The following is a 24,390-nucleotide window of genomic DNA, read 5'->3' as shown; positions in this document are numbered from 1 at the left end:
ATACCGACCAAAACATAGGCTTAAGAAATTGTACATGTGGACATACATCTATCTTGTGGGATTAGATTATGTTATCATAAATACAATGAGAGAGAAATTGCGGGCTACTAATGTGGGCTTTAAATTGAAATCTCTAGCAATATATCCCCTAGGCAGTAGGCTACTTATGTAACTAATGCTTTGGAACTAGGAGCTACCTGTGTTCGTAGCACTTCAATCTGTTGAAAGTAATTATGGTGCTAATGAGCTTGTTATCTATGTCCGTCCAAGTATCACAGCCTACGTGCCGTGGTGGACCCTGGGGTTGATTATGTCAGGGATAATATATTAGAATTCTCAACACATATTCGAAATAAGAGTGACCCTTGTCATAATATATTCATGAGTTTGAGATTTACCAACTTAAATGTCTTCTTTTTATTAAAAGATATAATTTGACATTTTCATATTTCGAGTTATATTTTAAGATTATTCAAATCAAGAATCCTCATGAGTTAAAGGACTAATCATAAGATCCTCACCGATTGGTGCTAGTTGGTGATGGAACCAGAATTTCAAATGACAACTTGAGTTACTTCAAATAGAGCAAATGGGTTGAAACATGCCATCTTGAACATCTATGATACACGACTCTCAAAAGTGGCCAATCATAATCAAGCAATAAATGAGAGCATGATAAAATAGTTTTGATAATTCAATGTTTAAATTGTAAGATATGCACGGTAATTCACTAAAGATTTGCATGTTATTCATTCACGAGATAAGTAGTTAGCTAATTTATGCATGAATTTACTAGTTTACGAAATTTCTCTCAAAATATTATAAAATATATTTCCACTAGCACAACATAGTGTATAGTACACGCAAACGCAACCTCTCCTAATATCCAACTAGTCCATCATTTTAGGGAGAAGCCGAAACATGCGATACGATCTTGCGTTACGGCATATGCCAAAATGTTCCCCCAGGAAGGAAGGAACGCAGCTAAACATTGCGGTACCATACCCGAGAAACAGAGAATTTTCAAAGGGTGGTTCGACACTCGATGCATATTTATGTTGTACTTGAAATCCCTCGTCTTAATTAATCAAAGCTAGGTTGTACTGTGCGTGAACAGTTGGTCCTCAACTGCTTCGACTCGTGGGACAAAAGTGAGAACATGATTGCATTAACTTTCCAGTTTCCACTCACATAAAAAGCAGGAGAGCAGTCAAAAAAGCGGACCGCATGTGACAAATCGTACGTTCCTAATCACATGTTTGGATTGATTCTTGTTTTCTTGGAGATCCGGCTTCTGTTTGAGATTAGCAAGCCTTGGGTGTGCAGAACATAATACGTGGGGAACTCGGTGTAAATTGGAAAGGTGAAACTGAGTACTTGGCCTGCTGCTCGTTCCAGAATCTGCAGGTCGGACGTATGATTGCATGTATAAGTGGCCTGGCCGGTCAAAATAATGTCGCTGACCATCGCGCGGGATGGGCTCCGGCAGACACGAAGTGGGCTAACGTTAGATTGGCCCCATGCGTCCGTTTGTCTCCCAAATGTCTGTATTTCTGGTGGAACGCATCTTATACAATACCAACGTGTACTTTGCATAGGGGCTCCATTTTGCCAAGCGAGGTTGGGACAATCTGGTTTTCTCTGCCTTGTTGTCCTCTTTGCCTGATCAGATCTATGTCAACAAGATGGGCATGGACCGTTTGCTGATGGGGATGCAGTTGCCGAAGCGGCACTTGCAGAATGGTCGGTCTGGCAGATTCCGAATAGTGGGGCTTGTGGCAGGGAATCAAACACTGCAAATCAAGCCATCTGCAGGCCTGCGAGGAGTCGTCCTCGAAAAATTTGTCCTAGACCTTATTACAAGACCTGCGTGAAGGACTTTCGACCTCGAGATCAGTTGTTTTCTTATTTAGCAATCTACTTCAGCTCGATTTGAAGGCAGCCTTTTGTAACTGCATTGAATGTACAGAAAGAAAATCGGAAATGATTACCTTGCTGCTTGATCACATCCGCAATCCGATAGGTGTACTAGACGGGGCACTTCATACCTAACAATATTGATGAGTAGTCACAATCTCATCCTAGAGGAACCCTGGACTTTGCATTTGGACTCCCATCATTAATTCTTCGGATAGGCTTGTACATATCCAAGTCGACGCAGCACTTACTTACACCCACAAAATCCAAGCTAGGCAAGAACTTTGGTTCCATCTGAAATTGTTTGGTTTATTATGCAGTTTCTGTGCAATAATGCGTTTAGACAGACGATAAAAATGGTTTCGTTTACACTTGATTTGGAGATGCTAAAGGTTCAAAACTTCTGCATCGTCTTCTGTGGAGGTATGCATGATTCGATTGAAATCGACCTCAAGTTCCATGTATATCATGCATAACAATAATAACTTGACACCGACGTGCGCATCAGCTCAAATGTCAGCCATGACTGGAATTGCCGAAAGGGAATGAAATTAATTCCTACATCGCTATGGGGCATGTTGGAGTTGTGCGGGTCAATTCAGTTTTGCAAGGATTTTAATTCACAATTCCTACATCGCTGTGGGGCAACTTCGCCATGTTGAAGAGAAGTCCATGCATAGAAAAAGATGGCATCATGATTATCCGAAACCATTATATTTAGGATTTTGTTTTTAAAAAAAAAAAAAACCGTCTTAATGATGCTTGTTAAGCTATCTATTAAAGAAAATTTGCAGTTTCTGATGCAATATTTGTCGTCGTGTCACGTGTAAGCGATATGGATTGTTAGAAAAAGAAGAGGACAAAGGGATTCATAATCGAACGTTCAATCAATCTCGGACTGAACCGCATTATAAACCAATTAAATAGTAGGGTTCTCCGAGATAGCTTGGAGGGACTTGCGGTGCATGACCACATGCAAATTGGAAGGAATATGTCGCGAAACATTCATCTGTTGGCCAAAGGACAAGCAGCCCGAGATACCCTCCGTCCTTCCTTTCATTTTTGGGGGGGGCAATCGTGCCTCTATCTTAAATTGATCACTCAAAGCCCTCACAAATCTCTGGGCAAAGACTAGGACCTGTCCCCTCAAACATCAAATTCTTATCCCACCTTGTTTGTTATCGTTGTTTCTTGTGATCGTTGTCCGATTTTGGGAGCTGTTTTTCGCCTTGAGAAGTCCCGAGGTCGTGATTTCGCCGGGCTTGTTTCTCAGCTCGGAGATTTGGAATTTGCGGTTGTCGCTAGAGGCCCCTGTGAAGTAACAACGATGCTACGAGGTGTTGTAGGCTTTGCATTTAGATGATGCTCGTCATCCCATGTGCAGTTTCCATCTTCTGGAAGCACATAACGTGAAGCTGTTCTCCATTTCTCTTGTCGCTTCATGTAGCTTATCCATCTTCTTACCACCAAAGTTTTGAAGAAAATCAGTAATAAAATGAGATTTTAAGGTTTTAGTCATATAGTATGTCGGCGTATCAATATCTTTATCTCATCTTTCTATCCCACTGCGGTTGTCATTCTTACGCGCCACACAGTTTTAAAGCTCAGATCTTATGTGCCGAAGAAACTAAAACTCGACAACAAATTTTGACATTTTTTGGTATTGTTAACCCTCATTCCATACAAAATGTGACAATCGGTCGACCGTGAATTCAAGTCTAGAGAAGCATCTAAAACCGAGCTCGTGGATTCGGAATTTCGATCCCCATCACTGGAGATTCAACCCTTGAGCATCACCCCCCCAAGTCTGTCCATGATGTAACTTACAAGTTTGGCCATATGGTTCCTAGTTCCGACGAGGACAGTGCATGTACCACGAGAAGTTTCTCAAGAGTGTAGAGTTTTGAGAGCTAAAAAGGCCATACTCAACGAATGGAAACAGCATATTCACATCAGAATTGGGTTAAACATAACATGACTGCAAAATACAATCGAGCATTAGTTTTTTTTTGGCATGTTACAATGCACACAGATGTCTTAAAGCATATAAAATAAGATGCGTCAGTCTCCATAACATAAGAGTATTATCACCCACAATACAGTCCACTGCTACACAAAACTCTCATCTCTTCCTTAGAATTCGGCACGTCCATGCAACCTTGGTTTCTTTGTAAGAAAAGTACAGCATCGATTAAACTTTCCAAAATCCGCATCCATAAAATACAACTCACCATCAACGAAAAGTAAAACATTCCTACTCGGATACCTAAGTTTTACATTTCTAAAGAATTTGGGTAGCATATTAACCTTTTCTCCATAATAATCCAAGGGCATGGGCATGCAACCGCAGCTACCTAGAGACCCAGGCGTAACACATTTATGAAAGGATACACGTATTTTTTATGGAAGTGCCCTTTCTGTGACTAACGGTACAGACACTTGAGCTTGCTTGTGCCACTCAAGTCACTTTTTTACCTCTTTTTCCATCAAAATGTGCACAATTACAGCACACAAGCATATCCGATACCAATGAGGGCAGAGAGTAATCAAAAGAATGCCTTGTTTTTGATTACGTTAATCAAACTTTCAGGACTCAAATTGCTTGCCTTCAAAAGTCTGTCCAAAGATCCAATTCTTGGGAGCAACATTGTAAGATGTCACCGTAACCCCGTCGCTAGAGGTCACCTCAAAGGACAGGGGCTGGTTCCTCAGATCTGCATTAATGTGCCAGTTCTGACCCCAATTCCTCCCCATTGGAAGCCATCCAGTTTTCGAGCCTTTAATTTTTATTGCAGCTATATCTCCAGCACCAGCCACATTGCGGATCAAGACTGAGATGAAGATACCCGAGCCATCAACTGTAAAACGAATTCCTCCCTCCTTTCTGCATTTGATCCTACATAGTGACAAAGAAGAGAATGAACAATATCTCTTTCAAGAGTCCAGAAGTTAAGTGATTTGCATCGCAAAAGTATCTCTACACCATATTGCATCCCCCTCTCTTCATCTAGGCCTAATGACTAGGCTAGTCACATTTTTGTTGTCAGTTAGATAGAGAAGAATTGACATAACATTTGTAATACCGGTGTTCAATTTCCCAATAACTAGGAAAACGCAGCATATTCCAGGCACAAAAACTATTTACCAAAAGCAGCGTTATCAATCGAAGCTCTGGACGAACCATATAAATGAATCTAAACAAAGGCAGAGTGCCCTAAAATTGGAGATCATGTGTCCAGAAAGGAAAGCACACCTCATCCTGGGGTATTAACAGATTGAGTTACTTGCGTTAAGCAATGAATTGAAGAAATCAAATTACAATGGTTGATGATGCAGCATTTTATTCTTTTAAAGGACTTCCATAACTCTGACAGCAGTCAATTTGCTGAGTTCATACAGATACATGATATATCCTTATGCCATTATAAAGATAGGATGAACAGAAAAAGCCATATCCAAAAGTTGATAATAAAGTTCCTAGATTGAAGTCTCAAAACAAGCTGGAGTTCTCATTAGAACCGTTTTATGGATATTAAAACAGAACAGGTACAAATTGAAAATTATGGATCAAACACATTTTCAGAGAAGCAAAATGCAAATTGATGTTTGGAAATTATGAGACAAAATGAAATGAAGCCCTGTTTAGTTCTTGAAAAATTCCCATTTGCGAAAACAAAACAGTTTTAAAATTTTTAGGTTCTGTTTTCTTGATAATGTGTTTAGTACATGAAAATTTCCTTCAGGAATTAAAAATTGCTAAAATGTATTTGCTGTGCCTTTTTAATGCTTACATACTATTAATTGCTTTGATGGAAAGCTTCAATTTCCCTATACTTTCTAATCTGACTAATAAAGGCATTATAAACATAAATTATTTCAAAGACTAGAATGAATATAGAAAGAGCATCTTCAGATTAATCGTGTTAATGACGCCACTTTGTTATTTCATGTATTAATCACTCCGTGTCAATATTTGAGTTGACCTATCTTATAGTATTTAACATTGAGGGTGAAAGCTTTAAGGATTTGAAAAATTTCCTTGAAGCTTCTGGAAGCTGAAGACAAAGTTTCAGCCTTCAAAAGGGAAGTTTCCCTCAAGCTTCCTTTTTCTGAAGCCCCAACCTGGGGGTTCCCCAGGGGGGGAGGGAGTAGTCATCAAGGGTGTCTTCCTTGGTCACTTAGCAACCATCAGCTAACAGATCATGACAATTGATCTGGAGAACAAGTGCAAAAGACAGATGTAAACATGTATTATGAGGAGCGAGTTAGCAACATGTTCCATAAAGATCTTATGTTTTCATATGGTTAGAAAACACTTAACTTTCAATCTAAGCATAACTTTAGAAAACAGCGTGTTCTTGCATTTTCAATGCAGACTGCTTCCAAATTCAACCAAACACCATCCCTTGAAGTTTTTCTTTTTCAAAAAGAATGAAAACAAGTATTTGGAGTAAATTTTCAAATGGCAAACAGGGTGGGAACTCTCTCCAACCAATGTGATACCTATTGTCATTGTGGAAATTCCAAAAACAGTCACAAACTGAATTCTTGAACCAGTGCTGTAAGCAGGCAGAGAATAAGCAAAAAATTCCTCGCATCCGCAAACAGATCCTTTCAGTCAGTTATTCCATTAAACTACTTGGGTAATGACTTTAGGGAGCATTTCAATTTTCTGGTTTCCTGAAAGGAGGTGTCATCACAGATACTACCAATAGGAAAGAACTTTTCCAGAATAGATTTGTTTTGTTACTATTAAGTAACTAGCCATCCTTCCATAAATAAGGACTTCTTCAAAAACTTAATTTTGCCCATAAAGCCTACTTTTTCTCTGTAATTGTGCATTCAATAGCCATATTTTTAAAAGAACTAGAGAATATTTAAAGGATGTTTTCCCAATTGTTCTATAAGCATGAAATGTTGATTCCAATTTCTTGACAAATTTTCATGTCTAAACAAAATTATATGTAACATCCATCAATATGGAAAATCTATGGAGACATCAGATAAATTTTCAGCAACAAGAAAATTGGATGGTTCTAGTTCCATCTAAGACACTCACAATACATTAAAGATTCCAAGGCAAAAAATAGATAGTAGATGGAACTGGAAGAAGTACAAATACATGATGTCATTAAGAATCCCTGCCATTGAAACATGACACTTGCTCAGATAGTAGAACCTGACCCGAATGGTCCAACCTTATTCATAGGAATTACCTTATGAATCACATTAAATTTATTTAGCAGCAAATTAGTCGATGATGTCGCTACTTGAACTTAATCTAATCACCAGAAAGATAAACTAGAGGGTCCTCTAGACTAATCTATTCCAATCAATATCTGGTCCTGAAGAAGATGAACATCCAAGTAGAAGGGCACTTCTATACTCCAACTCCAACCACCGTCAGTTACATAATAGCATTAAATTAGCAAGAAACACGCTTCAAAGATCAACCTCCTCTAATTAAATTTCCTGTCCTTTTCAAACCCCGAAAAAATATAGCGCCTCATTATCAACTCACTACAGGCAGGATAGCGACCCGTCAGACATGCCAAAACTTGGCCCATTTCGCAGGTCTACACCAAACAAAATCGAAAGAAAGATGACAAGAACACAGGAAAGAAAAGATGCGGTGAGAATAACAACTTTAGCAGGAGCAGCAGAGTCTCTGATAGCGGACGAAACAAATTTATGAACTAACCAAGCACGATTTCTGTTCTTCGTTTAGCTCTTTCGGCTCGTAATGCAGACAGACTAATTAAGTGAGGATCAGGAACAAAAGTCCAGGGGTCGCATACCGCGTAAGCAAAGATTTGAAAGCGTCGTCTTCATTAGATTATTAGCAATCTAAGAACACAAGGCCGATCGAAACGCAATAAGACCATTGAAACGTTTTTTTTATGAAGAAATAGGTTGTGGGCCTTGGCTTACCTGCGATACTGGACCGGCATGTTACCGGCCTTCCAGAGGGCGATCTTCTCGAAGGCCTCGATCGGGAGCACGAAATGCTTGTTCGGGGGGTTGCAGTGGCCCCCCGCGTCGGGGGCGAACCCGTAGTTGGGCGCGCAGAAGTTGGTGGCGGTGACGATCAGCGACGTCCCCGGGATGCACCACCGGAGGTCGTTGACGCACCGGAGCTCGAAGCACGCGCCGCAGATCTGGCCGCGCTCGAAGAGGGACTCGCTGAGCCCCGCGGTGGCCATGCCGTACCCGGCCCTCGCGAGGTCCCCGTAGCCGCACGCGCCGCCGACGGCGTCCCGGGGGTCGGCCGCGGCGTAGTAGGTGGCCCGGGCGGACCGCCACTCGGAGAGGGAGGAGGACCGGGAGGGGGGCGACGACGACGCCGCCGTGGGCGTGTGGGACGCGGCCGGGGACGCGAGAGCGAGGAAGAGAGCTAGGGTTTGGAGGATCCGAGCCGACGGCGACATCGCCGGAGAGAGACGGGGACGGAGACAACTACAGGGGAGCTTTGATTCGTTTCTAAGATTGACGTTCCTTTTTTTCTAGCTTGTCGGCTCCATGGATGGACTTGCGTGTGTGGTCAGTGCGCAGTGCTCGAGCTCGGAGATCACTGCAATGAGTGCTCCCGCTTTGCCTTTTTTTTTTTTTTTTTGGGCTTTTCCCGTCGAAAGCGATAGCACCTTGCTTTTTTCCAAAATTCGGGAAAGTTCTTCGTCTCATCGCCCCTCCAGTTTGGATCGATTTCCAATTTTCTCCCCTCCAATTTCTCGATTCGCCTCGATCTAGCCCAGAGCAGGACATTCCCCGCAAACCTCGGATTTGTTCGGAGTAGTAATCTTCATATTTCTCCATCTAATTCCCCTTTCGATCAAATCAACATCTAATCCTTTTTTCATCAAATCAACGTCTGCAATTTCAACCAAAAGGAAAATTTAATTCAATTACACAAGAGACATTCTGATATGGGTTGAGGCTTCCTGCGCAATAGATCGCACCGTGGGTGATTTTGGGGGGAATGTGAAGGCATTAAGTGGAACAAAATTTTAGGAACATATGGCATAAATCAAAGGGAAAATTATACAAATAATCCATGAATTTGTTCAATACATACAATGTTATTCTTGAATTTTTATTTTATTTAATGCAGTACTTAAACTTTTGGTATATATTCAATATAATTCATGAACTAGATAATCCAAGGACTAGATAAAAATGATGGATATAATAATGCAATGACTAAATCAAACATTTATCAGGATTCATGGACTATATTGAAAAAATAAAAAGTTCAAGAATCAAATTGAATATTAGGGCAAATTTCATAGACTATTTGTATAATTATGCCTAAATTGAACTTAGAGCAAATCTGAAAACTTTTGGGGAAATTTCGCGGCATGAATTCTTGATTCTTTTGGACCGTTCCCACTACTGGCTAGATTTGTCAACTAGAAAGTTGTTGGAATTCACTTACTCTATGTGAGCTTCTCTTTATCCCTTAGGTGATAGTTTCTTCCTCTTTCAAACCCTAAAAACCCAAATTTTTATTTCCCCTCCCATGGTAACACCGATCCCACCATCTCCAAATTGGGGATTTAACTAACCTCCTCCGAGTTTGCTGAAGCTAGAATCATTCAATCTTGCCCTCCTTACCGTTTGAATCTATCACTTTCCTTCTCTTCACCTTAAAGAAAAATTGACAGTGGGGAACACTTAAAACCACCCTTCTGCCTATACATAAACCTAGAATCCCTTATAAGCACACCTCTACATAGCCACCAAAAAAACAAAAAACAAAAAAAACCATCTACATTATAAACCCTAAGTGTAGCAATCTACACTTTTTCAAGAGTTCCCATCACTCTATAACCTAGGAAGTTTTTGGCCTTTTTTCCTCGCATTTACCACATTAAACAATACATATGACAGAGGCTTTTGAGAACCAATTGAGCCTGGCAACATTGTGTAGGAAAATGGGTGATTTGTGGTCTAAAGAAAACATCACAAAACTAGTAGCATAGATCCTTGAATAAGAGAAATAGGAAAGTGAATTGATCATCTATGGAAAACTTTATTCCAAACCCAATATAAATTTTCAAGCATTTCTAAGTATGATGAGGAAAGCATGGAAACTAAATTCAGTAAAATGTGAGCAAATACAACCCGGGTTCTCTTTCATTTTCAGCTTCATTAAGGATAAAAGAAAAGTGTTAAAGACGGAACATTGGTCATTTGCCAACAATCTTCTTGTTCTATTGAAAGAGACCCATATATTCTAGAACATTGTTATGAATTCATGCATCACGCTTTCTAGTTACAAATCTTGGGGCTCCCTCGAGCTCGTATTAATGAAGTTTATGTGCGGCAAATAATAGAAAAATTAGACAAGGTAGAAAAAGTAAAACTTGAAACAAAAAATAGCAATTCACGTAAAGCTAGAAAGGCACAAGTGTGCTTAAATTTGGTAAACCCATCTGGCACAATTATCAATATGGGAGACAAAAACATGGTTGTTAGATTTCAAATACGAGAGACTTCCACATTTTTGTTACTTATGTAGATGTATAAGCAATTATGCTTACTACCGTCTAAAGATTCCTTATGAGGAAATTGGCCTAGCTCAAGATCTACCCGGAAGATATGGCTCGTCACTCAATGCGGAAGTGAGGGAATCAAGCCTATTTTGGAAAGTTTTTATGGAAAAATATAATCATCCTCTGAACAAGAGTAGACAATGTCAACCACACCACTACTTTCTATTGATGTCACTAAAAGGAAGGAGAATACAAAACCAGGCGAGATGGCAATCATCCCATACAATACAGAAAATGACATCTTGGAAGAGGATAATATGGCAGCAAACATGTTCATAAGCCAAGGAAAGAGAACACAATAAATACAAATTCAACCACTCAACTAAACAAGCCCAAGGAAGTATGCAGAAATGTTGAAGAATGAAAAAACATGACACAAAATTCCAGTAGCCAAAAAACATAAGCATATCCAACCTTATGAAAAGAAGGTATCATCGGTTACCTTACCAAATGAGAAGCATTTCTTGGATACTCCAACCCAGGTGTAGGAAGGGGACCAATAAAGAACTTTGGTGGCCAGCACTAATAAACTACCCAAACGTACATGAAGTTATTGAGCCAAAACTGTCAAAGGGTGGGTAGAGTTGGGCCCACCCTTGATAGTCGTCCACCCTTAACAGTTTAGCATCTTAGAGCCTTAGTAGCTCTAGACAGGCTTGACTTAATTTTCCTTATGAAAACTAAGAATAAAAAACAACACGGTGACTTGTATAAAGCAACAATTGAAATTTACATCAATCAACATTAATCATATTGGAATCGCGAGAAGACAAGCTCTTATGTGGAATGAAAAGGTGAAGGTGGAAGTGGAATCTAATTTTGGAGAGTTAATAAACATCACATATAAGGACCTTAATAGTGGATACCTAATGAGGATATCTTTCCTTCATGCCCCCATAAGATACCAACAAAGATTATAATTATGGCAGGTTATTTGCTCCATTAGTTTATCCAATACTCTCCCATGGCTTTATATAAGAGATTTCAATGAACTATTATACCAATGGGAAAAGGTTGGAAGGCATGAGGCGGACCGATATAGGATTGTAGCATTTCGGGAACTCTTGAATACATGCCCACTCATGGATATTGAAAGCAAATGATGCACCTATACATGGACAAACAATAGGGAAGGTAAGGAGTTAGTGAAAAATAGGTTAGATGGAGTCATATACTTCCCAAATGTAGAGGCCTTTGCATTACTAGCAATAGGGTCAAAACACTATCTAATCCTACTTTTGTCAAACTCTAATAAGATGAGAAGAAAGAAAATTTTGGAGTTTGAAGCCCTCTGATTAGAAAGGTTTGAGATTTAATTAGAAAATATAGAATGTACAGAAGTCATACTCATAGCTTGGAAGAATAAAAGCTTCAATTACTTAAATATTAAAGTCGAGACAAAGTAGGTGGCCATGGCCCTAGGAAATTAGAGTACGAAGAAATTTCAGAATGCATCAAGGCAGATCCAACCACTCCGAAATAGACTTATTGAGCTTTCTAACTGTGTAGAAGATTGACCAAACAGTGAGGAATACATAAACATTATAAAACAGATTGAAAATTTATGGTGGCAAGAAGAAATGGTTTGGTTCATGAGACCTTGAATAAATTGGACAAAATGGGGAAATAAAAAAAAATCATGCCACAATAGTCCAAAGAAGACAACAAAACAAGATTTATTTATTACAACTTAATGACTAGTAGTGGAGCCAAGACCCATCGAACATCAAACAATACATCAAAACTCTTTATAATTCATTATTTACTTTGGTGGGCTATAGAAACTAACGGGATAAGTACACTAATTGTGACATAAGTTGTGTACGACGTTCACTTTGGTGCCAAAAGTTTCCGTTGGATCACTTAAGTGCCAAATTGGAGGAAAAACGATCATTTTAATGCCACCAGCGAGAAATTCCAGACAAAATAATTACGTGGCCTTTATATTTAAAAAAAAAATCAATGTGGCTTAAGATTGTCCACGGTGGATAGCATAAAACAACGCTGTTTTCCTTTCTTCGTAAGAAACGACGTTGTTTCTTGCCATCCATTGTGGATTCACATAAGAAACGACGCCGCCTTGCTCCATAGCAAAAAACGATATCGTTGCAGAGGAAGTAAAATAGGGTTCGTATACGGTTCTCCTCGACGCCAGCCGTAGCTTGCTCACCCATCGTCGTTCACCCACCACCTTTCGCTCGCCCGCCATTCAGTCGCCCGCCTGTCGTTGCTCGGCCATCACTATAGTTGCGCCGTCGTTCACGATCGTTTAGGTTTGTCATGTTCTCTACATTGATCAATTTTGCGAAAAATTTAGGGTTCCAATGGGCAAGTTAAGGCATGGAGGGCAAATTGAGGACTCGGCTCAGGGGGAAAGTAATGGGAAAAGTGGTGAGGATGTCACTTTTATGGGGACGAAATAGAAAAATTGATTCTTCCATCATTCGTTCGCTTTTTGTTGTGGGGACCGAATAGAAAAACAAGGTGCGAAGGGGCTTGACTCGGATGGAAATAGTGGTGGGACCGAATTTGTTTGTTTAATTAATTGGACTGCTTTTGTGGGGAACCGAATGTGAATGTGATTAAATTGAAAAATGGGTGGTGGGGACCTCACTTTGTTTATTTAATTTGGTTTTTTTTGTTTCTGTAAATGCACCGAATTGGAGAGATTTTAGTCGCATTTGTTCCTTGACAACAAAATGACAAGAACCTGCATGTGAAGTTGCCGATTCTGTTATATGTTTCCAACAAAACGACAATGAGTCTTTTCCTCTTTTTTTCATTGGGTACAGCATCGACATGGACGCAAATCAGGTAGGCGTCATTGTTTGCTATGGTGGAGAGTTTATTATTGGCACTGAAGATTGGGAATATAGTGGTGGAAATTAAGATATTATTTATGTCAATGTTTAGAAGCCATCATATATTGATTTTATGAGGGATTTGGTATATTTTTATGATGCAAAGTGCAAAAACTACATTATTGTGTTCCTGGGAAAGAATTGAAGGATGGGTTGAGATTTTTTAATGATGATAATGGTATTAAGGATATCATTTACCATTATCTTCACGGTGAAGAAGTTAAGGTATATGTTGAGTATTATAGTGAGGATGAGGATGAGGATGGGGATGAGCAGACCACCATTGAAGGAAAAGAAGTGAGGGATCCTGTTCAAGCGAGTAATCAGGTTGGGGATGAGTTTAGGTTAGATGGAGGGCAAAATGATAGGGAGATAAGTCATATTGATAGAGATGAACAAAAATGGAGATGTCCTGAAATCTTGGATGAAGATTTGGATGAAGATGTGGGCGATGAAGATTTCATTGGATTAGAATGGGAAATTGCATTATCTAGTGAATCGGAAGATGAATGTTTGGCTTTAGTAAATTTCCCAAGTGACGAAGATAATGATGAACTCGCACAGTCAAGACAAAAGCAAAGGGAATTTCTGAGAAAAAAACTTGCAGCTTCAGCAAAAAGGCCCAAGCCAGTAAATAGGGATGGAGATCCAGCTAAGGGTAATAGAAGTGAAAATGAAGAAAGCTGTGGCGATAAAGTTGTTGGTTCGAAAAATGAGCTTGACAATGATGATGAAGAACCTGCTCCTCAAAGAAAAAGTAAGTACCCTTACTATGATCCGACTGTTGATAAACTTGTTTTTTCGGTGGGCATGAGATTTGATGATGCCAAACAGTTCAAGGAAACTGTTGTGAAGAACTCAATTGGTGAATAGAGGAGCAGTAAATTCATTAAAAATACGAAGGAGTTTGTGAGAGCTAAGTGCTCACAACCTAATTGTTCGTGGAAACTCTATGCTGCGCTTAGTAAGAATGGGTCATTCCAGATTAGGTTCTTTCAGAAGGAGCATACTTGTCCAATTATCTTTAATAATCAAGGGATAACAAGTGTGTGGTTATCAAAACATTTTTTCAATACTATCAAAGCAATGCCCGAGATCAAGAGTCTCAATTTCAATGTTAGTGAAGGACAAGTGGGGGTTAATGTGTCGAGAAATCAATGTAAGAGAGCGAAGATGAGGGTGATGAAGATATTGATGGGTGGGTATAAGGAAGAATATGCGCAGGTATGGGATTATGCTGATGAATGTATGTTTCAAAACCCATCTAGTAGGGTATATGTAGAGGTTGTGGAGAGGCCACTCCCTGATCTTGGGCCTAGATTTGATAAATTTTATGTCTGTTTTGATACATGCAAACGGGGCTTCTTGGCTAGTTGTAGAAGAGTTATAGGATTGGATGGATGCTTTCTAAAGGGTTTATGCAAGGGGGAGTTGTTGGCTGCTATGGGGAGAGATGCCAATAATCAAATGTTCCCGATAGCTTGGGCGGTGGTAAAGATAGAAAACAAGGATATTTGGTTCTGGTTTCTAAAAAATTTAATGGCTAACCTTGAGATAACCGATGGGGGAGGATGGGCATTCATGAGCGACCCACAGAAGGTAATTTCATTGTCAATTAATTCACTCCCTTTTAATATTAGTCATTGCATAATTTTCTTGACTTGTATTTATTGGTTTGAATTTTTGTAGGGACTTATTCCTACATTAGCTGAATTGATGCCACATGCTGAGCATAGAATGTGCGCGAGGCACATATATGCAAATTAGTCAAGGAACTTCAAAGGAGATAGGTTGCGAAGCGGTTCGCGAGATAACAAAGAGTACGAATATGGTTGATTTCAAATTAGCCAAACAAGGATTGTTGCAGCTGACAAAGAAAGGTTTTGATGCACTCCTCCAGACATAAGCTAAGCACTGGTGTCGGGCCTTCTTCAGCGAAGAGTTCAAATGCGATATCATTGATAACGACCTTAGTGAAGCTTTTAATGGTAGAATTTTAGAGGTCAAGTGCAAACCAATCATCAGCATGCTTGATGATATTTGAGTTATGGTTATGACTAGACTGCATAGGCAAAGAGATGAGGCTGCAAAATGGAGTAGAGACTGTGGCCCTAGGATTGTGAAGAGATTGGATGCAAATATTGCTGCTAGCAGGTTCTATCATCCAGTTTGGAATGGAGATAATGGATATGAAATTATTCTAAATCAAGATAAGTATGTTGTCAACCTAGATAGAAGGAAGTGTTCATGCCGAGCCTGGCAACTGAATGGAATTCCCTGTGCCCATACCATTTGTGCTATTCAAATGAAGCAAGAAAACCCAGATGATTACCTACATGATTGGTACAAAAAAAAAAAACTCATACCTTGCTTCATACCAATTCATGATGCAACTTATCAGAAGCAGCAAATTTTGGGAGCTAACAAATCATGAAAGCCTTCTACCTTTACCGCTGAATAAGCAAATAAGAAGGCCAAAAAAGAGACGAATAATGCAATAGGAAGAGGCATCAAGTCAAAGGATGAGTAGGACTGGATCAAAGATGAAATGCTCCTATTGCCGCAAAGAATGACACAATAAGAAAGGTTGTGAGCTGAAAAAGCAGCATCAACAGCAAGATGTAATGGCTGATTCAGTGCCAAGGACGGGACCTACTGAAGAGTTTCTTGTTAGGCCTATTGAAGGGAGGACAAAAGGCCCTGCTGTAATGCCTACTGAAAGGCAAACAGAAAGTCATGTCGTAAGGTAAGTATCATCTTTGTCTTAGTAACTCTACAGTTCTTATTCGATAGTGTTGTTGGTCATAATAATAATATAGTACGTTGTTGTAAGGCCTACTACAGGGCCTTTTAGGCCCTGTTGTAGGCTCAAGTGCAGGGATAGGGATTGGAATGGGCAGGACAGCAACAACAACAACTGAGTTCACTGTTGAGCAAACAAGAACAAAATATCCTGTAAGTTATGCATCGCTGTGTTTGGTATTTTAAGGGCTAAAATTTACATTTGTTATGTGTTTCTCAGGTGAGAAGACGAGCAACTGCACAAGTTGCAGAAGTTGCTACAAGGATTATTGCTGCTGAAAATGATGCACCACAGTGAACAAGAGGGGCTCTTGGAAAAAGATTAAGGCAATATGATTATGGGATTTACACAGATGAACGTACTGGAATGACTATTTTGAATGTAAAATTTATAGGCCTCATGCATTTAATTTGTTGTATTTCAATTCATTTGATTGACAATATCACTATGTTCTTGTAGCCTGGGAGAACTTCGGAGGTACTTCTCTCTCAAGGTGGGCCAACTCAAAAATCAAGGGCGCAGCTAAAGAAGAGTGCTCCAAAGAAGAAGAAGACATCGGGTACAGCTGCGAAACAGCCATCCAAAAAGAACCCAGCACCAATTCCATCTCAACCAACGATTGGGAGCAGTAGTGATGATATGGACCAACACATGACACGTGGTAGAACAAAAATAGCCGCTGTCAAAAACAAGGAAAATGAAAATGAGGTGACAGAAAGCCCAGTTAAAGAACCTATAGATTCAGTTCGAAAGAGTACTCGGATTATAATTCAATTCAAAACTCCAAGAGGAAAATGAGATCAATGTGTTGTCAATATTGACTGATGGGAGGGTGCTGGACATGGTCTCTTTTTATGTGATGCTGGACATGGTTTTTTTTCATGTGATGTTGGACATGGTCTTTTTCATGTTTTCTTTTTTTAGGAGTGTGTTGGATTGATGGTAGTTGTTACCTGCAATGCCATTATTTTTTTTAAGAGAGTGTTGAACTTTCGATGATTGGGGAGTGAAGTTAGACATGCTTTTTCTTTTTCTTTTTTGTAAACAATCAATCAATGTTAATGGCAAGAAATCTTGGAATGATTATTCATTTTCCCTTGTGTTGGTTTCGGCTAGAATGCTAGCAAGTCGGTTGTTGACACCTAAATTTTGGTGACCCTTTTAATTATTAGTTGCATTAAAAAATTAGGATTAATTTTAACCCCCAAAAAATATTAGTTAATTAATTAATTGCATAGCATATAGTTTTAGGTGCATTTTATTTTAATTTGCATTTTTTAGTTATTGGAGCATTGGTGGATGGGTTCGAATTAATGTTTCGAGCTTAAATTGACAAGTCGGATTTAAAGCCCGTGAATGAGCAAATTAGCCCAAGCCCATTGTTTTTAAATCAATTATCTTGTGAAAAATTGAAATTTGATGCAATATTCTGATGATTTTTTTGAAGATTGAGAAAACCGCATTGCAATCTCATCTTTATCAATAAAAGAATAAAATCATTAGAGATATTAAATGAGATAAGGAAAATAAGAAGATTTTGGGTGATCGGGAGGTTATAGATTATCTTCGTGTATATTGAAAAAACGAGATAAAATATTCTACGAAGATTACATATTTTCACCTATAAAAAGCAATCGGGTATGTGGAGATAGGGGGAGGCTTCGTTTGGAAAAAAATTCAGAAAAAGAAGAGCAGAAAAAGAGAAAAGTCAGAACGTGAGAAAGAGAGAGGAGAAAAGTAAAAAAGCAGAGGTGATTTGACTCCTACTGTTCATCATCTTCCCCACTTTAGCTGCCCCAATCGCCAGTTTCTCTTCACTCGCGCTGCGCTCACACCGCCGGTCTTCACCAGCCGCGACCCGCCTCCTCACGACGACCCGAAGCCCCACCGGAGACCACACCGCTGGTCTGCTGCCTCGCCAGACGCCGCGCCAATCCCTGCCGCCGCGACCTGCCTTCGCCCGACGCCCTCTCTGACCAACGCTACCGCGTCTCAACCACCGCGAAGCCTCTGCTGCTCCCGACGACCCGCTGCTTCTGCCTCGCCAACGCCTGTTGTAGCCACGCCTACTCGTCGCAGACGCCACCGCCGCACAACCCAAGCGCCTCTGCTCGTAGCTCTGCAGACGCCACCGCCACACGACCCAGCGCCCTTGCTCCTGCGCCGCTCACAACCTCCAGATCCCGCGCCTCTGCTCCGCCCGTGACCTGCAATAGCTGAGCCCTTGCTTGCCGTCTCCGAGCACCACCGCTGGCTGTGACCCGACGCTAGAAATCGCCGCACCACCGTAACATCTCCGGCTGATCCCAAGCATCCCAACAGCACCACGAATTGCTGAGCCAAGCCCCAAAGATTACTACTCTCTGTTTTTGCAGGTTTACCGGTGCCTTTGTCTACGTCCAGCAACAAAACCGTGGCCTCTCACGTGTTTTGAAAAGAGGGATAAAGTTGCCGCAGGTGGAAAAAGATCACAATTTGGTCAAATAAGTGCAAGCGGTAAATTTGTCTTCTGTTGAGTTTTGTCTCGTATATACAACTGGTGGGTTTTACGGTTTCACTTCATGCAAGAAGGAGATTAATTTTAGGCCAAGAGCTCATGAAGAAATTTGACGTGTGGAGATATTCTTTAGTGGAAGAATAGAGAATAGACTTCGGGTCCCCTGACCGCTAGTACACCGCTGGCCAATCTTGGTCGTGGGTCGTGAAGCCGCGTTCATCATCGTCGAGCCACGCTGAGCCACCGTCACGAGCCTCCGTTGGTTAACCCTAGGAGTCCAAAATCCCACTAGGTAGATTTCTTATTTATTTATTTAGTTATTTATTATTTATCTTGTTTATTTATTTGAAATAATCATCAATGTATATGATTGAGATTCCAACATGAAAAAGTCTCTCAAGCTAGGGATTGACAGTCCGATTTTCACGCCCGAAATCCGACTCGCAATCCCTTACAAAATCGACAATCCAATCTCAAAGCCGAGATTCGATTCACGATTTAATTTTAAAATTGGTCAACCCGATCTCATGCGAGATATGGTTCGCCAATTTTTGATATCAATCTTATCTTATTTGATTTGCTATCGTCGAGTTGGTTGAGTCAAATCTTATTTTCGTAAAATAAAAAATAAAAAAAATCTTAATTAGGATTAGGTTTGTTGTTATCTTGCATATTTAAGATTGCAATCTTATCATGAATTTTTAAATAAAAATCAAAAAAGAAAGTGCATTCATTTAGGTTGTTAGTTTTTTATTTGAATTGCATATTAATTATGTATTAGTTTTAATTTCGAAATTAATATAAAAACACAAAAAAACAAAAATCATCATGCATACGTCATGTAGAATTAAGGCATCCTTGGCACGTCATGACATATTAGGATAAAATTGCATATTAAGTTTAGATTGATTTTTGCATCTTAGGTTAGAGCTTGCTAGGTTAAGACAAAGATCTTAGTTTAAATTAGGATTTAATATGACTTAATCCCTAGTTTAAATTAGATAGAATCTTAATCTAGCTAGATCATTTAAAATTTCATAAAATTTTGTCTTAGGATAAATTAGTTGCAATTTCTAAGATAGATTGCATTTTTTTTAATAAAAAATGTCATATGCATATGTCATGTAGAATTAGAGCATTCTTTGCACGTCATTGCATGCTAAGATTGCATATTATAGGTTTAGATAATTTCTCCTAAATAGATTGCATGCTTATTAGGAAAATAAAAATCATGTGCACGTCATATAGAATTAGTTTCATACAATGCACGTCATTTAGTGATTTTTGTTAGGTGCATTTAATTAGAAATTGCCCGTCATTAGAATTAAGTCATTAGATTAATTTAGATTGCATATTTAAATGTTGCATTTCTTTAATTTCGAATCTCATGGAAAATAAAAAAATTATTTAGAATAAATCATCTCATGCTTAGGATAGACTACATGCTTAGTTATGACATATTACTTAGGTCATATAGCTAAGTCATGTTGACATGTCATATCATTTCATGTTAAATTAGTGGCATGCATTGCATATTGCATGATTTTCATTAATTAAGTGAAAACAAAACAAAAATTGCGTGTTAATTAGAAATCATATTTATGACTCATGCTGATGTGAATTCTAAACCGACAACGCAGATGCTTTCGTTGCTACGAGGTAAGTCTTGCAATTTATTCATTGCTTTCTTGGATGTTAAATTGGTGGTTTGCACCCGCACGATCACCTCACATGTTAGAATTTAAAATCAATTCAAGCTGCCTCGCAAAAACATTTTTGAAATTAAAAGAATGGTACCGAAAGGGCATTAGAGAAATCTAGTGTAACCAAGTCCCCGTACCCATAATCTTTGGTTCGTAGAAGTAAAGTAAACCTCCCATTACTTTACTTGGGTTTCTAATCGACCCACCAAAAATAGATTAGTGGCGACTCCTAATTAAAAATCAATTGCATGTTAAGAACTCGAATCTAAGTCGCGATTAGAATGGGCTTGGGAGAGCCCGGGTTAAGTTTAGGCTTAACAATCCATTCTAGGTAGTTATGACTGTTGTATATTTTATTTTTGTTGTTCTTGCAATGTTGCTGTTGCTGCACTGTTGCTGTCAACATTGTTGGTTAAAGTTGTGGATTATAATGAATTTATGGGGTTACGATTATATGTGTTGCTATAAGAACACTTTGAGTGCTGGTATATCTTGTTGCACCTGGGCTGGTGTAAGAAGATGCACCAGCAACTCAACTGGTGCAAGAATAAGGTGCATTTGGAATGTGATGTTTGGCACTAATATGTTCTTTTTTAAAAACTTGTGCAACATAAATGATCACTTTGTAATCGCGACTGGCACTTAAATGATCACTTTTATAAAAACTTGGCACTCAAGTGATCACTATTTACAACTTATGACACTGAAATGATCAATTGTGAATTTGCCACCATCCTTTAATTTCGACCATGGTTTGCAATTGCAGCAAACTAGCGAACCAGCAAACTAGCGAACTATTACCAAATAAAAAAATGCAACAAACCATCATCAAATAAAAAAATGCAGCAAACCATTACCAAAAGCTTTCAATGCAGCAAACCATTACCAAAAGCTTTCAATACAGCAAACCATTATCAAATAAAAGCAAACCATTACCAAAAGCTTTCAATGCAGCAAACCATTACCAAACAAAAAAATGCAGCAAACCATTACTAAAAGCTTTCAATGCAGCAAAGCATTACCAAATAAAAAATGTAGCAAACCATTACCAAACAAAAAAATGCAACAAACCATTACTAAAAGCTTTCAATGCAGCAAACTATTACCAAATAAAAATTGCAGCAAACCATTATATTTGAAGCAAAAACTAACCAAAACAAATATTGACAATACACAACTAAACAATAAAACTTTTAAGTGCTCACAACTAATGCATTCCAAGTCCAACCTTGCATTTTTACCCATAGATTACAATAACAAAACATTCTGCTCCATACAAAAATTGCAGCAAACCAAAAAACACATTTTACTTATAAATAATCCAATACAAGTGCATATTCAACGTCTTCTACTATGGTAGACATACAAACTTCTTCTCATTACTCACTTTACATTTGAATAAACTACCCAAGAAAATAAGAACACAATCAACGCTCGATAAAAAAAAATTTCGATTTTCAGCCTTGAAACCTCCCTCTTCAAATGGTCCACCAGAGATGTTAAACCCTTCATTTGAGCTTGCATTGAGTCGACATCCTCCAACTCGTCCATTAACATAGGTGAAGGTTGATTTCGGCTTTCAAGTAACTCCAATATCACATTTGTCGCTTGATCAAAGAACTTTCTATCAATCCATTTGAAATATTGGCACTTCGAGCCTTCTCTATATCTCGCCACACCCATGGAATCTTCTCCCGAGATTCAACCGAGTCCAAGATGTTCTTCTCGGACTCAGTAACCCACAATAACAGTAATACTCACCATCTAATTTGCTTTTCTTATAGGAATGTGAGCCGTTGCTAAAGCTTTTGTCCTCCATTTGCAAAAGCAAGCTGATAACTTTGGGAGAAAATCGAAATATGTACTCGAAATGATCGAATTGGGGATTTAGGGTTTTCAACTTCCGGTTCTAATCGAAATTGGGGATTTAGGGTTTCTTATTTAGGGAAAACGGTAAACGGCATCGTTTTGTTCTTTGTATGCTGATTGTATTCTCCGGCGATCCACGTCGACGTCAAAATTAATAAAAAACTGCCACGTCAAATTTCCAACCAACCAAATCGGCGATGGCACCAAAGTGATCTTTTTTTCAAAAAATTTGGCACTTAAGTGATCCGATGGAAACTTTTGGCACCAAAGTGAGCGCCGTACACAACTTATGGCACCATTAGTGTACTTATTCCGAAACTAACAGCTCATATTAGACCAATAAATACAAGTGATAAATGTCGAAATGAATAAGTCTTTCATCAAGCTAAATTTTAGAGAACAATTAAAGAAGCAATACTTCAAACGGGAGCTACCAAAGCCCTAGGGCCAAACAAGCTTAATGGACTATTCTACTAAAGCCAATAGTTTATTATCCAAGAAGACATTTTCAAAATGGTTCATACTTTCTTCAAACAAGGTATTTTCAACCCTTAGATAAATGAGATCCATATTGTTCTAATTCCAAAAGTAAACAACCTAGAGAACATCACCCAATATAGGCCGATTAGCCTTTGTAATTTCAATTACAAGATCATTATAAAGGTAATGCCCAATAGATTAAAACTCTAGCTCCATGATCTTATCTCTCAAGAACAAAACACTTTTGTTAGCGGCGGTATTGCATCAGCTAAGGGTGCAAAAAAGGAAGAGTTAATTCCAAACAGTCCTAAAACTTGACATGTAAAAAATTTACAACAAGGTCGAGTGGGACTTCTTATATGATTATATACTAAAATTGGGCTTCTATGGAAGATGGGTCTCCCTAGTAAAACAATGTATATTCTCAATTTCTTTTAGAATCAATGTGAATAGAGAACTTTATGAACCATTCCAATCAACCCGAGGGATCAAGCAAGGGGACTCTCTCTTCCCCTATTTGTTTGTTATTATGGCTAATCTTCTATCATCTCTCATGTCTAAAGTAGTAGAAGATGAAACTATTAAAGGGATTAAACTGAATAGCAGCTATCCAACCCTATCATACCTCCTATTTGTAGATGACGCCATTTCTTCCTAGACGGAACAACTAGAGAAGCCTAGAATATAGCATCTATCCTAAACCAATACTATTTTGCATCGGGTCAAGCTATAAATCTCAACAAATCATGTATTTTCTTTGGAAAAAATTGCCCTCAAAGCCACAAGTCAAATTTAGTGGCAGAATTACGGGTTGAAAAAACAGGAAATACCTTGGAATACCTTCAGACTTGGTTAAACCAAAAAAACAAATGTTTACCTAGGTTCTTACCAAAGTTGATAGAAAATTAGAAGGATGGAAGGAAAAACTTATTTCAAAGACAGACAAAATTTTTTTAATCAAAACAGTTGTTCAAGCAATGCTATAATATACCATGTCCATCTTCAAAATCCCTATATCCATTTGTAGGGCAATTGAGAAGAGCCTATCATCAATCTAGCAGAGACAAAATGCAACAAAGAATGACATAAATTGGAAAATATGGGAAAACCTGAAAACGGGGAAGTATTATGGGGGCCTAGGCTTAAGAGATTTGGTATTTTTCAGTTAAGCAATGTTGGGGAAGCAAGCTTGGCAACTAATCAAAACTCTGAATGCTTTATGGAGCAAAATTTTTAAATGCGTTTACTTTGCAAAAGGAGATTTCTAGAGTGCACAAAAAGGCCCCCGACCTTCTTGAGGGTGGCAAAGTATTTTAGTAGGAAGAGATGTTATAGAACTAGAAATTAAATGGGAAGCTAGGGATGAAAGAACAATCTAAGTAAGGGAGGACAAGTGGCTAACCTTTGAAAGAATCGTAGGACTAGCAAATCGAAATGACTCCCACCTGATCAAGGATCTAATTGACAAAAACTCAGGCCAATGGAATATCCAGAAACTCAACATCATTTTTAAGGAAAGAATTGTCGACGAAATCACGACAACCCCTGAGTCTAAGCCTTGGACTTAATAAACTAGTGTGGACATCAAACAATGCAAAGGTCTATCAAGTTAAGAGCGGATACAATATAATATATTGGGAAAGTACCAAAACAGAAGAACAACCGTCAACATCCTACCAAGCCCCTAAAACGCTATGGAACATCTGGA

At 38.9% G+C, this 24,390-nt stretch overlaps 1 protein-coding gene across 1 annotated transcript; it reads right to left on the bottom strand.

Moving 5' to 3' along the window:
* Positions 1-3,875: 3,875 nt before the first annotated feature.
* On the bottom strand, positions 3,876-8,537 carry LOC104449761 (expansin-A13). Its single transcript, XM_010064019.3, has 2 exons — positions 7,849-8,537; positions 3,876-4,813 (listed from the first exon to the last, which is right to left on the bottom strand). Exons 1-2 carry the CDS (start codon positions 8,343-8,345, stop codon positions 4,504-4,506), a joined length of 807 nt encoding a protein of 268 aa, XP_010062321.1. The 5' UTR covers positions 8,346-8,537; the 3' UTR covers positions 3,876-4,503.
* Positions 8,538-24,390: the final 15,853 nt, after the last annotated feature.

Source organism: Eucalyptus grandis, chromosome 6, assembly GCF_016545825.1.
Source record: "Eucalyptus grandis isolate ANBG69807.140 chromosome 6, ASM1654582v1, whole genome shotgun sequence".
Lineage (NCBI taxonomy): Eukaryota > Viridiplantae > Streptophyta > Magnoliopsida > Myrtales > Myrtaceae > Eucalyptus > Eucalyptus grandis.
Note: the sequence above shows the minus strand (reverse complement) of the source record. Positions and strands in the feature narration are given on the sequence as shown.